Consider the following 15,173-nt stretch of genomic DNA (forward strand, 5'->3'; position numbering starts at 1 on the left):
ACTGAACACTACTTTTTTGTGTGTGTATGTGATAGAGTCAGAGAGAGGGACAGAGAGAGGGACAGATAGGGACAGACAGACAGGAAGGGAGAGAGATGAGAAGCAACAAGTCTTCATTGTGGCACCTTAGTTGTTCACTGATTGCTTTCTCCTATGAGCCTGGATGGGGTGTGGGGGGGGCCTGCAGCAGAGCGAGTGACCCCTTGCTCAAGCCAGAGACCTTGGGCTCCAATCCAGCGACCTTTGGGCTCAAGCCAGCGACCATGGGGTCATGTCTATGATACCATGCTCAAGCCAGCGACCCTGCGCTCAAGCTGATAACCCTGCAGATGAGCCCTTGCTCGAGCTGGTGACCTTGGGGTTTCGAACCTGAGTCCTCTGCGTCTCAGTCCAATGCCCTATCTACTGTGCAACAGCCTAGTCAGGCCAGATTACTCAGTATTTAATATTGGCCTATTCACAGTCTTAAAAGAAAACTTAAAAAAAAACCACCCCAAACTTAAAATCAATGCCTTTTACCAAAAATGCTATTTACAATAGCCTAAAAAAACATAAAATACTTAGGGATAAATACAAAAATTTACATGCAAGATCTGTAGTACACCAAAGGCCAAAAAATACTGCTGAGAGAAATTTTGAAGAGACAAAAATAAATAAGATATTTTATGTTCCTGGATTGGAACAGTCAATATAGTTAAGATGTCAATTCTCACCAAATTGATGTACAGAATAAAAGAAATCAGACTCAAAATTCCAACAGACCTTCATAGATATTAACAAGCTGATTCTAAGATTTATATAAAAATATAAAAGACCCAGATTAGCCAAAACAAATGGGAAAAGAGCTATTAAGTTGCAGAATTTATGCTACCTGATTTTAAGACTTACTATGAAGCTATAGTAATAAAGACTCACACGGGTGAAAGGCACACAGATCAATATAACAGGAGAGCCTAGAAGTAAAGCCACATGTCGGAGTTCAACTGATTTTCAACAGGCACCAAAGTAATTCAATGGTGAGTCTTTTCAGCAAATGATGCTAGAATAACTGGATATTCCCCTAGGAAAAAATAAACCTCAATTCTTGCTTTATACCATGTACAAAAATTAGCTTGAAATGGACCTAAAGTAAGAGTTAAAATGATAAAATTGCTAGATCATAGGAAGAAATCCTGTGACCTTGAGTTAAAGATTTCTTAAATATAACAGAAAAGAATAATCCATGAAAGAAAAATATTAATAAATTGGACATCAAATTAATAGCGTGTTCTCTGAAAGACAACATGGAGAGAATGGAATGAAAAGCCACAGGCTGGGAGAAAATATTTGTAAATTGCTTATCTGATAAAGGACTGGTTTTTAGAATATTTTATAAGTCTTACAACTCAATAATAAATTGACAAAAACAACAACAACAACAACCCACAATTAAAAATGGGCAATAAGCCCTGGCTGGGGGTGGTGTCATCCGGAGACCCAAGGCCACTGGCTCGATTCTGAGGGCACCAGTTTGAGCCCCGGTCAGGGCATGTAAGAGAAGCAATCAGTGAAATATGCAACTAAGTGGAGCAACAAGTTGATGCTTCTCTCTCTTTTTCCATTCCCCTATCCCTATCCCTTTCCCTCTCTCCTTCCAAAAAAAAGTGTACAAATGTCAACTAAAGACATGAAGAAACTTTCAAATACAAAAATCATTAGCCAGTAGAGAAATGCCATTTAAACCATGCTGAGATACCACTATGTCACTGGAATGGCTAACATTTAAAAGGCAGACATGGTAAAATCAAGTGCAAGCCAGAATATGGAGAAATTAGAACTCACATTGCCAGTGGGAATGAAAAATGACACAGACCGTTTGGAAAACAATTTGGCAGTTTCTTATCTAGTTAAATATTTAACATAAAAGTTAGCAATTTGCATTCCTTGATATTTATTAAATGATATAACATGAAAGCATACATCCACACAAAGATTTAAATATAAATGTTTATAACAGCTTTCCTCATAATGGCCTGTAACAGGAAGCTTCCAAGTTGCCCCCAACGCTCTCCCTTCTGGTATTCACACCCTTGCCATGAGCTCCCTAGAATTAGGCTAGGCTCACTGATTTACTTCTAATAAAATAGGTGCCACTTCCAAGATGAGATTATTAAAAGGATGTTTCTGTCTTAGGAGCTCTATCTGACTCTCTTTACGATTGTTTATGGAGAGGGAGCCAGCTGCCATGCCCTCAGGCTGCCCTGGGGAGGGACCCACATGTCTGCATCTGGAAGCAGGTCGGAGGCTTGCCAACAGACACGTGACTGAGCCTGGATGGGTGCTGCCTCCCCCCCCCCCCCCCCAAAGTGAGCCTTCAGATCAGACCACGGCCTCGGACGACACCTTGACCACATTCTCACGAGAGACCTTGAGCCAGAGGCACTCAGCTAAGTCATGCCTGGATTCCTGACCCATGTTAACTGTGAGATAATAAATGTTTGCTGTTTTAAGCTGCTAATATCTGGAGTAATGTGTTACACAACAATAGATATCGAATACATAGACCAAAACTTGAAACAACCCAAATGTCCATTAACTTGACTATTTCCATTAATGAAATATTATTCAACAATCAAAAGAATAAACTACCTATAAATCTAACAACCTAAATAAATCTCAAAAACATTATGCTAAATAATAAGATAAAAGAAGTCAGGTACCAAAGACTACATACTGTATGATTTTATTTATAGGATATTGTAGAAAGGCAAAACTCTAGTAATAGAAAGAATTGAGTAAGTAGTTCAATAGGTCTAAAGATGGGTGCCAAGGACCACGAGGAAACTCCTTGGGGTGACTGATGGAAGTGTTCTTTATATCGGTGGTGGTGGTGGTGGTGATGAAACGGTATGCCTTGATCAAAACTCACCTAAAAGATTTCATTTAGCTGCACATTTAACATAGCTTTATTTTACTGCATAGGAATTATACTTCGATTAAGTTGATTTAACCCTTTGAGTAGAGAGTTCTTTTCATGCTCGCTGACCCCCAGGAGTGAGTTTTTCTTTCAAAAAATGAAATTAGTTCCAATTACAGTTTTATTAACTTAAAATCATGTTTGTTAAATAACCAATTTATGGAAACAAAAAGAACATACATTTGCCTTTTTTTAATGTTGCCTCACACATTTTAAAATAAATTGATTGTATTCTGGATGGTCAGGAGGCACGAGGATATACATGAACATTCATTCTACTCAAAGGGTTAAAAATTAAGTTGTTTTCCCATTCTACAATGAAATTTATTTCCATGATTCTTTTTTTTTTTTTTTCATTTTTCCGAAGCTGGAAACGGGGAGGCAGACAGACTCCCGCATGCGCCCGACCGGGATCCATCCAGCATGCCCACCAGCGGGCGATGCTTTGCCCCTCTGGGGATTCCGCTCTGTTGCGTCCAGAGCCATTCTAGCGCCTGAGGCAGAGGCTACAGAGCCATCCCCAGCGCCTGGGCCATCTTTGCTCCAATGGAGCCTCGCTGCAGGAGGGGAAGAGAGAGACGGGGAGGAGTGGAGAAGCAAATGGGTGCCTCTCCTGTGTGCCCTGGCCGGGAATTGAACCTGGGACTCCTGCACACTGGGCCGACGCTCTACTGCTGAGCCAACCAGCCAGGGCCTCCATGATTCTTAATTACAACAGCAGTCTTTGGTTACAGCAGCATCTTCAGGTTACAAAAGCCTATTTAACAAATGCAACCCAGATAGAAGGTTCTAGTACAATTAAAACAGACTTAGGCCCTGGCCGGTTGGCTCAGCGGTAGAGCGTTGGCCTAGCGTGCGGAGGACCCGGGTTCGATTCCCGGCCAGAGCACACAGGAGAAGCGCCCATTTGCTTCTCCACCCCTCCGCCGCGCTTTCCTCTCTGTCTCTCTCTTCCCCTCCTGCAGCCAAGGCTCCAATGGAGCAAAGATGGCCCGGGCGCTGGGGATGGCTCTGTGGCCTCTGCCTCAGGCGCTAGAGTGGCTCTGGTCGCAACATGGCGACGCCCAGGATGGGCAGAGCATCGCCCCCTGGTGAGCAGAGCATCGCCCCCTGGTGGGCGTGCCGGGTGGATCCCGGTCGGGCGCATGCGGGAGTCTGTCTGACTGTCTCTCCCTGTTTCCAGCTTCAGAAAAAAAAAAAAAAAAACAGACTTAAAGCTGAGCTGAGAGTTTTGATTCCTTTAAGAGTCATTTTAGCCTGAACACGCGGTGGCGCAGTGGATAGAGCGTCGAAGTGGGATGCCGAGGACCCAGGTTCGAGACCCCGAAGTTGCCAGCTTAAGCGTGGTCTCATCTGGTTTGAGCAAAAGCTCACCAGCTTGGACCCAAGGTCGCTGGCTCGAGCAAGGGATTACTTGGTCCGCTGAAGGCCCGCGGTCAAGGCACATATGAGAAAGCAATCAATGAACAACTAAGGTGTCGCAATGTGTAACGAAAAACTGATGATTGATGCTTCTCATCTCTCCATTCCTGTCTGTCTGTCCCTGTCTATCCCTCTCTCTGATTCTCTCTCTGTCTTTGTAAAAAAAAAAAAAGTCATTTTAAAAATGATTACTGATAATGCTAGAAAAATGCAAAAGGGTATCAAAAGTAAGACAACTATGTATTTTCAAAATAGGGATAAAATGGGGTATTCTCATATGCATAGTTATCTGAGACGTACATTAGGATACATTCTGTGGGAAACTAGCCTGCACCGCCCCTCGTTCCCAGTCCTAGCTCATACACTAGAGTTCCACTCAGCTCTAGCTCATGAAGGCCAGCAGATGAGAGATACTGTCACACCTCACATCTGTGTCAGGGGAAGTAGCAAAGTCCAACTGGGTTTGCCCAAGTTCCCTCTTGTACGGTGTTTTTTAAAAATCATGATAAGCATTTGAGGAAAAAGACATCATCTCTCTTTTGTCTTTGAAAACTCCTTAAAATGGTGAAAAATACAGGTAATTTAAAATAAAAGGGGGATGTGGAAAGTCAACCCAAGAGGTGGGGGCAGAAATCATAGGCAAGGAGAAGAAAAGAAATAAAGGGGTGAGAATGGCACCGTTTCATAACCAATCACAGGGGGAAATATGCCAAGCATCTCAACATCGGGGAGTTATGAAGTCGGTTGTTCACTTAGGAACACACTGTGCCTATTCTAAAGATATATGAAAAGGAGCTAGGCCAACTTTGAGGTCTGATTACTCTAAAAATTGTTATAGAATAAACCTTTCCCTAAGAGATCCTTGCTTGTGGCTAAATAGTACAATAGAAGTAAAATATGCCTTCAAATAAAACTTGAGCCAACACTTGGCACCTGGAAGATCTCTTGAAATCATGGCCCCGAACAGGAAAATACTTTCATTTGTATTTTCTCTGTAAGCTAGCATGGAGACATCGGGCAGCTGTGAAGTACTGGGGAGGACAGGAAGTTTGGAATTATGGAATGCTAGAGTTGGAAGGAACCATGGATTTGTTTTTTAATGCTGTGTAACTAACTACCACAAACTTAGCAGTTTAAAATAAGACAAATGTATTATCTTGCATGTTCCATGGCTCAAGAGTCCAGGACCAGATTAGGTGGCTGTTCTGCTTAGAGGCTACAAGGCTGCAAGCAAGGTGCCACCGGCAGCATGGGTTTCTCTTCCAAGTTCATTCAGGCTGTTGGCAGAACTCAGTTTAGGATCGCAATCCCAGTTTTCCTCCTGACTATTGACCAGGGGCCACTCTCAGCCTCTAGAGGGCGCCCTGGGATCCTGGCCCCATAGCCCTCTCATAATAGGGCAGCTCAGCTCTTCAAGCAGCAGAAGAATCTCTCTGTATCTGCTATAAGGGAGTCTTATAACCATAAAACCCGATTTCATGTAGTCAAGGGAGTGATTATCCCATTACCTTAGCAATACAGTAATGTAATCTAACTGATGGAGTGACTACCTCGTTACATACTCCCATTCCTGCCCACAGTCAAGGGGAAGGGATTCGACAGGTTTGTGTACATCAGGGAACAAGAGGATCGGGAGCCATCTTAGAATTCTGCCAACAAGAACCATCGCCATTCAGTGCAACATTCTTACTTCACAGATGGAAGAAACCGAGGCCCATGGAGAACACAGTAAATTACTCAAAGTGTCATGTAATAGTTACCAGGACACAAAGAACAAGATCCTGTTCTCCCAAATCCCTGTGAGAGCCTGCCACTCTTCCAAATGTCCTTTTGCCATTTGGCGTGGTTGAAGATAAGGTAGTTTTTTAGGAAAAAAGACGGGGGTGGGGGGGAGAAGTGAGGAAGGAAGGGAAGCACCATGATGGTTAGCTAAGCCACTGATCATTATGTAGATTCCATGACACCCGGGAGACACTGAAAGAACACTTACCTGAAGGGTGCTAGCGTGGTGACTCAGGGTCTTTGAAGAGTCATAATCGGCAGGGTTAGCCAGCAAACAGCTGGTGTTTTCTATCCAGGCCTCAGTGCTCTTCAAAAGGTCATGATATTCCTCCATCTTAATTGTGGCCTGTGAAAGAGAGGTGGTACCAAACTCAGTCTGACTGATGCCTTCTGCTTGAGCTGAATGGTTCTTGAATGAAGAATTCATGCTGTTACTCGGTGGCATATCAGCCTTGCAGGGCTCCACTCCCCAAGGCTGGGGCCACGTGCCCACCCCCCCCTCCAGTTCTGATCTGTCCAACTTTTAAGACTAATCCTGACCATAGCTGAAAAGACTTAACAAATTCTACCCCAAAGCAAGGGCTCTGTAAGGGTTTTGAGTTAGCCTTGCAACTAGTCTGGTTCTCAATGTATGCTTCGTCTGAAAAGTGGATTTGTATTTTGTCCTCTTGTATAGGGCCTTGTCCTATAATATCCCAGTGCCTCTGAGACTAGGACCCTGCCTCATGCTTGTAAGGTCACACGGACCAGTCACCCACTCATGACTCTTGCTTAGAAGGGAAAGAGAGATGTCTTGTTCCGAACGACATTCTTTCTTGTTGCTGGCTCCCTCCCTGGACTCCTGAGACTGCCTGCCAGAAATGCTATGCTGGGCTCTGACTGTCCAATAAAACTTCCTGCCTGTCCCCTCAGTGCCCACGTGAACCTACCATGTGGCTCTAGCTTCAAATCCTGAAACGGACAATTGGAAGGAAATCAAATGCCTCTGAATATATGTTTTTGTTCTGTTTTAAATCCATCTCAATACCACTACGTGCTATACACAGCCATCACATGGTATTGCCGCACCTTATTTAACTGGGAAGTTCTGGTTTCCGCTCTCTGTGACACTTGCTGATATTGCTGGAAAGGGACCATCAACTTATCCATCCATTCTTGAGCCTGTCCTGGATCCTGTTCAACAACGTCTTGAACTTCAGAATCCAGCTCATTTAGCTTGGAATGCCAGAGATCTAGCTCATCCCACATTTTCTGGAAAAGAAAATCATCAGTTAATCTGAATGCAGGTATCACAGTTTCTTGTGTTAATTCCTCGTGTTCACATGCTATTTGCATTTGTCAATGTTACCAAAACAATACCATGGCAGAGTTATTCACATACGTCCAGCAATCACTTGTGACTGAAACCGAAAAACAGTTTTTCCGAGGTCTCTTACGTCTGACAGTATTCATTTCAGTACAAATGAGCTACAAAGGAGCAGAAAGACCTGGACATTTCCGGAGATAAATGACACCAAACAAGGTCAACACGACCCTAATCTTTCAAGAGTGATGAGTTAACATTATGTTCAAAAGGGGCTTCAGTTAATATTTAAACCTCTTTAAACCAGTACATACACGGACTTTTTAGAATTTTTATTAAGTACAAAAATAAAACTAATAAAAATAAAGTATCTGCTCAACTCAGAATTAATGCAGTGGCAGCAAATTCTAGCCATGTGTATCAGCATATTCAAGAAACTGATAAGTTGGGTTCAAACATGGACTTGTCTGGCCAGAGGACATCTCAAAGGTAAAATATTTAATTCTTACTTAATATTTGCTAAAGAACATAATTTCTAGCTTACTGCTTAAATTAGATTTCTCTATTTATTAAGAGTCCAAAATTTTGTCCAATGGTGAGTCATATTCTGATCTATTTATAAAAGTCTCCATTCATATTAGAAAATTTTTTTATAATGTAGATTAGAATAAGAATGCTCTTTATATGCAGATTTTACTTGGGAGTTAAGAGGGGGAATAGTATGTTTATGTACTGTTTTACCTAAGGCTTTATTTTTGAAGACATTTTACAAGGGAAATAAAATTGGAATTTCTATTTTCCTGTTTCCCCTTACAGTCTAAAGAAAAGTTGCTAATATTGTTCAAATCCTATTGAAATATTTTTCTTATTGCTATATTTTTATTTGCTTATCCGAGTATATTTTTATTTTCAATTACAATTGACATATAATCCCACTGAACTGTTTTTAATCAAATCAGTTTCATAAATGTTCCATATTTTATTCACCAATATTATTTCACTTTAGAAAACTAAAGACTTTAAGACTTGCTCCAGCATAGAAATAGGTAAGCCTTTGCTTTATAGATTTATATTTATGTATTTATAATATTTTTATATCAATCTTACTAAGATAAGATTTTTTTTTTTCATTTTTTTCTGAAGCTGGAAACGGGGAGAGACAGTCAGACAGACTCCCGCATGCGCCCGACCGGGATCCACCTGGCAAGCCCACCAGGGGCGATGCTCCGCCCACCAGAGCCACTCCAGCGCCTGGGGCAGAGGCCAAGGAGCCATCCCCAGTGTTCGGGCCATCCCTGTTCCAATGGAGCCTCGGCTGCGGGAGGGGAAGAGAGAGACTGAGAGGAAGGAGGGGGTTGGGGTGGAGAAGCAAATGGGCGCTTCTCCTATGTGCCCTGGCCAGGAATCGAACCCGGGTGGCCCCAGGTCCCCAGCACGCCAGGCCGACGCTCTACCGCTGAGCCAACCGGCCAGGGCCACTAAGATAAGATTTTACTCTCCTTTACTTGTGAAAAGGCCAGTAGTTCACAATCACAATCACAAACTCTCAGGGGGTTGGGTATATTCCCACCATGAAAAAAACAGAACAATTCTTAAATGCAACTTTCTCCACCAAGCTTTTGCAGGTGACCCTCTCAGTATAGGTGGCCCTGTGGATCTGGGTTGGGCTCGCTGTAGTTCAGATCAATCCCAAGAGCCCATCCCGTGATGACGTATGAACAGGTAGAATACCAAATGCTGAAGGATGTCATAGGGGGATGTTACCTTTTGAATTTCTTGAGCTTTCTCAATATTTTTGCTTTTCTGCTGCAACATCCTTTCAACATTATGAAGCCCGTTGTTAATTTCATCTATTTTTCTACTCATTGCATATGATGGTGAAGTTTTCAAGATTTCACTGCTAATCTGTTACAACGGGAGAAAGAGACATTTGGTTTAGAGACGTTTTCTGCACTCTCTTCACAAGTTTAAATGATAAAAGAGTTAGTCACACTGTTATGTGTTTTTACTTATAAAAAAAATCTTTTAAGGGTTCTGGGAAAAAATCCAAACCATACTGGCTAATGCTTTAATGAGAGGGTTCATGAGCAGAGTAGGAAATGACAGCTGTGCTGACCCGATCTGTTAAATGTAACCTAAAGAAAGAAAAGGAAACCAACAAACACAAATTTGTTGAATGTAATCCACAGTATACTCTTACAGATATGTGTTCTGTTGGGCAAAACTACTGAGTGAACTGTTTGAAACATACCCCAATGTGCTAGAGCAAATGATATGAAAGAACTTCTGAGAGATCAATTATTTACTATACAGTCTCTCCATTTTATGAAAAAATCCTCTGTATAGAAATGTTTTCAATAAAATCAAACTTACTCTTAAGCTGAGTTAAAAAATGTAATTTCTGCCTTAATATTCATTAGGGTAAAACAACTTCGAAGATGCACAAAATTTAGTTTTCTCTGTGTGAATGTTTCCAGTGAATTGCAGTTTTCACAGCAATCAGAAATCTAGCTGCTAAACACTGTAATTTTTTTTATTTTATCTGAAGGACTTCCTTAAGAAAATAACGGGCTAGGAAAGATAATAAGTGAATGTTGAATGTATCATTTTTCAAATACCCAATTAGTCTGTGTTCTTGGTTATTTTTTTAAGCTATGTTGATAAGGTTTTCTTTCAGCAGCCACTAAATAACTAACATTTTATGCTTCTGTATAATCCTTGAACTCTTTTTAAAACCACTATATCTGGACAACCATTGAGACTAGAACATTCCAATCAAAATAGTACACAGATGCAGAAACTAAACACAGGTTAAATGACTTGGTTACATTAAGGTCACATATCAAGGTAGTGGCTGAACTTGTCCCTAGAAGCCCCAGACGCATGAGTCCAGGCTCTTTTCGCAGCATCAAGCTGTTGATACTTTCATATGGTATATATATTTTTATTTCACAGACCATACCACAGTTAAGACTTTTAGAAAAAAAAAATTTATCCTGTACTAGGCTTTTTATTGCTGTATACCTTTTATTGCTATGTAACAAATGACCACAAAATGAAGTTCTCTGACATTGTAGGCAGCTATTTTCCTGGTAATAATGAACACCATTTTGAAACATCAGGAGAGATGATGATTTAGGAAAAGTATGCTGCTCTCTGAATTATAAAGAACGGTACTCCCTCTGCTGCCCGGAGCCTTTAGGAATATCACACAGTAGAAATCAGTTACTGTTTGTTACAAATATGTAAGTGACAGCAGAAATTTCCAAACTTAAAGTCAAAAGACGGATATTGATGCTTAATTCACTTTGTTAAGGATTTTCACCTTAAGTATTCACCAAAACAAATTTAGTTTCTCACAGAACATTTAGTTTTCTCTTAAAATAAAATCAACAACAGCACATGATTCTTGAGAAAGTACGTCATACAGATTCTATTGCAGGATAAATCAGCAAGATTTCATATAAAGACATCTTAGGAATTTACAAGCTTTTTACATAGGTTAGACTTTCCTAAGAAATCAGCATATAAGTTAACCAACTTGGAAATATTATTTTCGTGTGTGCATTTAATATCTATTTTATTTACTAACTTAAGAGATAGTCTAGGCTTTAAAAAACAGTATGAAAATTCTTCTGTGGATGCTGAATAGAACAGAATTTTCTTGGGTTGGATTTGGGCTGCTTTTTTACAATTCAGTAACATTGCCTTGTTAAATGCCTATGCCTATACTATAAAATTACCCATTTGTTCTTCTAACCTGGACTTTCAGGAATAATATTTTCCCAGGTATGATTTATGAGAATTGCATCACTACCATTATTAGAAAGACACTGCATGTTAAGTGTTATTCCTAGTGACTTGTGAAATCTGTCTTCTTACTGCCCTTGGTTGCTATTTCAAAATGTACACAGGGAATATGTTTTAAAACAAAGTATTATTCATGTCTGTAATTTTTAAGTGATGTCCAGTTTAAAGAAGAAGTCAAGTGAAAGATAATCCATTTTTAAATGCAAGAGAAGAAAAACTAAGCACCTTGACAACTAAAAAGAAACAGATTACCTCATCTGTGTTTTATATCCCTAGTTTGGAGCAATTTCATCTCAGTATTCAATATACAGTATTATCACTTACCTAAACTCTGTAAAACGTTAGAGCTGAAATCAGGGTAAAGGAAAATGACATTAAATGATATTTCCTTCTTCGTATCCATTCAACTCCATAAATAATAACACCAGTACAGACAGTATTATTACCTTCTCCTCTACGTCTTCCAAAGCTTTTCTGCATCCTTCCACCTGGGATTCAAGCTCTGCGGGAACTATGGTGTACATTTCAGAATACTTGATTCGGAGTTTTTCCATAATATTCTCAAAAGTTAGCTTCCCTTTCTGAAAAATGCTTTGAAGCTCCTAAAAACATCAAGAGAGTTTCAATACACACAGGATGAGGGAAAGAACTCCCAAAATAAAAGCAGCCTTCCAGTACATCCTTATGATTTAAATGAGCACATTTTGCATGACAAAACCTCACTATTGATACAAGCTGATTAAGCCTGAGAGATACTCCTTTTGGTCAGATGATGCTTTCTAATTTGTAAGAATTAAACCTGATATCTCTTCACAGTGTCAAACCATTGTCCTGAAAAGACATTACAACATCTCCTGCTTCTAAAGGGCCTCTAGGATTTAACTGGATCTCAGTGGCAGCCTTGATCTAAAAAAGCTGCAAGTAGCAAAATGTTTCAAAGAAGTGGGGTTTTTTTTTGTTGTTGTTATTAACTTGTTGCCATTTCTGCTTCTTCCTACATTATCATCACAATGATTCAAGGCCACTAAAAGCCCTTATGCTTGAAGCAAAAGTGTCTCCTTTCAGGTAATTAGACAACCCAGCAGAGCTCTGCTTCTTTCAAAAAGGTGGGTTCCAGTTCCAGGCAAAGAATGTGGGTTTCAGGAGATAAAAGAAACCTGAACAAACAGTCTATTGGCTGTGCCCTAGAAACACAATCTGATCCGCGTTCTCCTGCACTAATTATAAAGGAGAAACTCATTTGTTTGGGAAAGTTTCCCAAAGACCAAGTGGAAAAATACTTTTTGACTTTGCAGTGGCTTTTGGGGGTTTGTTTTGTTTTGAGAGGAGCTGTCCCGGCAGCTTTATCTGTGTTAATGGACTGAGTCACTGCCCTGGAGAATGATTACAATTTTGAATGACTCCATGATGTGTCATAGCTTTCCTTTTCTTAATGCTCAGCTGAGAACAATCTAGAGAGGGAAAGTTAAAGGACAGTGCCAGTCAGACAAAGGTGGGGTTTGAGGTCTGGTGTCAGCCTGGTTTATCTAGACTGAGCAGGGAGTACAAGTCTTCATTCAGAGCTGCACACAGATGGCCTCCCAGAGACGACTGCTTCTGGGGGGGACAGTAACTTTCCTTTTTCAACACGGATAAGCAACTCTGATTAACAACAGCATGTGACTTTTGAATAAACTTCTAAATATCATTTTTGCCTGTTACCACTGGACTGGAGTATGAGATCACCCTGGAAAGAAATCAGTTCACAAATAATGCAGGGGCATGTAATATACACATTTGGTTTTCATTGCTGGTTTCCAGCACAGCTTCCCCAACTCTTGAAATGACCTAAATGTGGTGAGAGGAGCGTCTTTTGTTATTTTTTATTTTTTTATTTTTTTTGTATTTTTCTGAAGCTGGAAACGGGGAGAGACAGTCAGACAGACTCCCACATGCGCCCGACCAGGATCCACCCGGCACGCCCACCAGGGGCGATGCTCTTCCCACCAGGGGTCGATGCTCTGCCCCTCTGGGGGGGTCGCTCTGCCGCGACCAGAGCCACTCTAGCGCCTGGGGCAGAGGCCAAGGAGCCATCCCCAGCGCCCGGGCCATCTTTGCTCCAATGGAGCCTCGGCTGCGGGAGGGGAAGAGAGAGACAGAGAGGAAGGAGGAGGCGGGGTGGAGAAGCAAATGGGCGCTTCCCCTATGTGCCCTGGCCGGGAATCGAACCCGGGTCCCCCGCACGCCAGGCCGATGCTCTACCGCTGAGCCAGCCGGCCAGGGCCGCGTCTTTTGTTATTTATTTTTCAACTAAACCCTGAGTTTATGCAAATGAGATGACTCTTGGGGTGTCCCTAGATAGCTTCAGGATGACAGCTGGTGGCTGGAGGAACCAAGCACTTAACCAAGCAGAAACTTTATATTTTCAAATCTGACAGTTTCTCCTTTCCTTCTGATTCAAACTGGCCTTGTGCAGCCTAGGTGCACCCTGACCCCCCAATTCCCTCTCCTTTGCACTCCTTTAATCATTAAGCCTGCAGGACACTGAGGTTCTGGTCTGCATCAAATAACCTTAGGAACAAAGCCTCAGGTCTGTTGACCACAGAGAGAGTTTCAGTCAGACTGAAGATAACATCTAGGCCTCAGTTGTATTTCAGCTCTAGACCCAGCAAAGAGGACCGACCCCCTCCAACCACACCACCAACCACACCACTGCAAAACCAGACAGCAATGCCAGGGCTGACATCAGGACCAGATGCAATGATCACGACCCCCTACCCTAGTACTGAACAATCAATAGAGACCACAGCTCTAACCAGGACCCTAACTCCCTTAGTCACCATGATTAATGACTTTCCCCCTATACAACCCATCCCCTAGAAGTCACCAGGGGGCCGGGTCTTAGAGCAACGCTCACCTGTAACTCCAGGTTTGGTGCCATTTCTTTAACTAATTAATCTTTGCTTTTTTTTTTTTTTTTTGCTACAAACCCCTGTTCATGTTTGACTGGGCTTTGGTGTGCGCAGGCAAATGAACCCCTTTAGTTTGGTAACAGCAGGAACAAAATTTCTGCTCCACTTCCCATCCACTAGGGCTAGGGGTTGAGTTAATCACAAATGAACAATAATTTAACCAATCATGCCTACGTAAGGGAACCTCCATAAAAACCCCTAAAGATCCGGTGGGGAGAGCTCTGGCACTGGTTAACACGTGGAGGTGCCAGGAGAATGGCACACACAGTGAAGGCACGAGGCCCGTACCCCCCTGCCTCCCTTTGTACCTTGCCCTATGCATCTCTTCCCTTTGGCTGTTCCTGAGTTGTCTCCTTTATAGTAAATCGGTAATAGTAAGTCAAGTGCTTTCCTGACTTCTGTGAGCCATTCTAACAAATTACTGAACCTGAGGAGGGGGACATAAGAGCTCCTCATAGACGGCCTGCCAGTCAGAAGCACCAGAGGCCTGGGACTAGCCATGTGGTATGTAAAGTGGGGGCAGCCTAACCTATTCAAGTCCTGGTAGTGGGTGTCAGAACTGAACTGAATTATAGGACACCCAGTTGGTGTACAGGAGTTGGAGAATTAGGTTGCTGTGTGGGGTGGGAGCCCACACGTTTTCCATCAGAAGTGTTCGTAAGGAAAAACAGCTCCACCATATCAGAATTATAATATTACATCCTCTAACATGAGTTGTCTAACATGCTACTCAAGAGTGGTCTGAAGCCCTTGTTTTCCAAACACATGTAAATGTGGTTGAAAAAGGGCTGCTTGGTCCAGACTGGACTACTTTCCAACCTGGTTCCAACCCTGCTATCCAACCACACTGGTCCTCTTCTGTGGCTCTGCCCACACCGTGCTACAGGGCCTTTAAATGTGCTTTCCTTGTTCCTGAACTGCTCCCTCCACTCTAGTCACTGAATCACCT

The 15,173-nt window shown here is 42.0% G+C and overlaps 1 protein-coding gene across 7 annotated transcripts in view; it reads right to left on the reverse strand.

Moving 5' to 3' along the window:
- The window catches only part of SYNE2 (spectrin repeat containing nuclear envelope protein 2), a 351,348-nt gene that overhangs the window by 114,770 nt on the left and 221,405 nt on the right, over positions 1 to 15,173 (reverse strand). For all 7 annotated transcript variants that reach the window (XM_066272842.1, XM_066272840.1, XM_066272839.1 and 4 more), the window contains exons 54-57: positions 11,720 to 11,875; positions 9,228 to 9,368; positions 7,229 to 7,411; positions 6,369 to 6,506 (exon numbers count right to left, since the gene is read on the reverse strand). In XM_066272842.1, coding sequence (XP_066128939.1) covers positions 6,369 to 6,506; positions 7,229 to 7,411; positions 9,228 to 9,368; positions 11,720 to 11,875 — 618 coding nt within the window. The remainder of the gene's footprint in view (positions 1 to 6,368; positions 6,507 to 7,228; positions 7,412 to 9,227; positions 9,369 to 11,719; positions 11,876 to 15,173) is intronic.

The sequence above is a fragment of the Saccopteryx bilineata genome, chromosome 4 (genome assembly GCF_036850765.1).
Source record: "Saccopteryx bilineata isolate mSacBil1 chromosome 4, mSacBil1_pri_phased_curated, whole genome shotgun sequence".
Lineage (NCBI taxonomy): Eukaryota > Metazoa > Chordata > Mammalia > Chiroptera > Emballonuridae > Saccopteryx > Saccopteryx bilineata.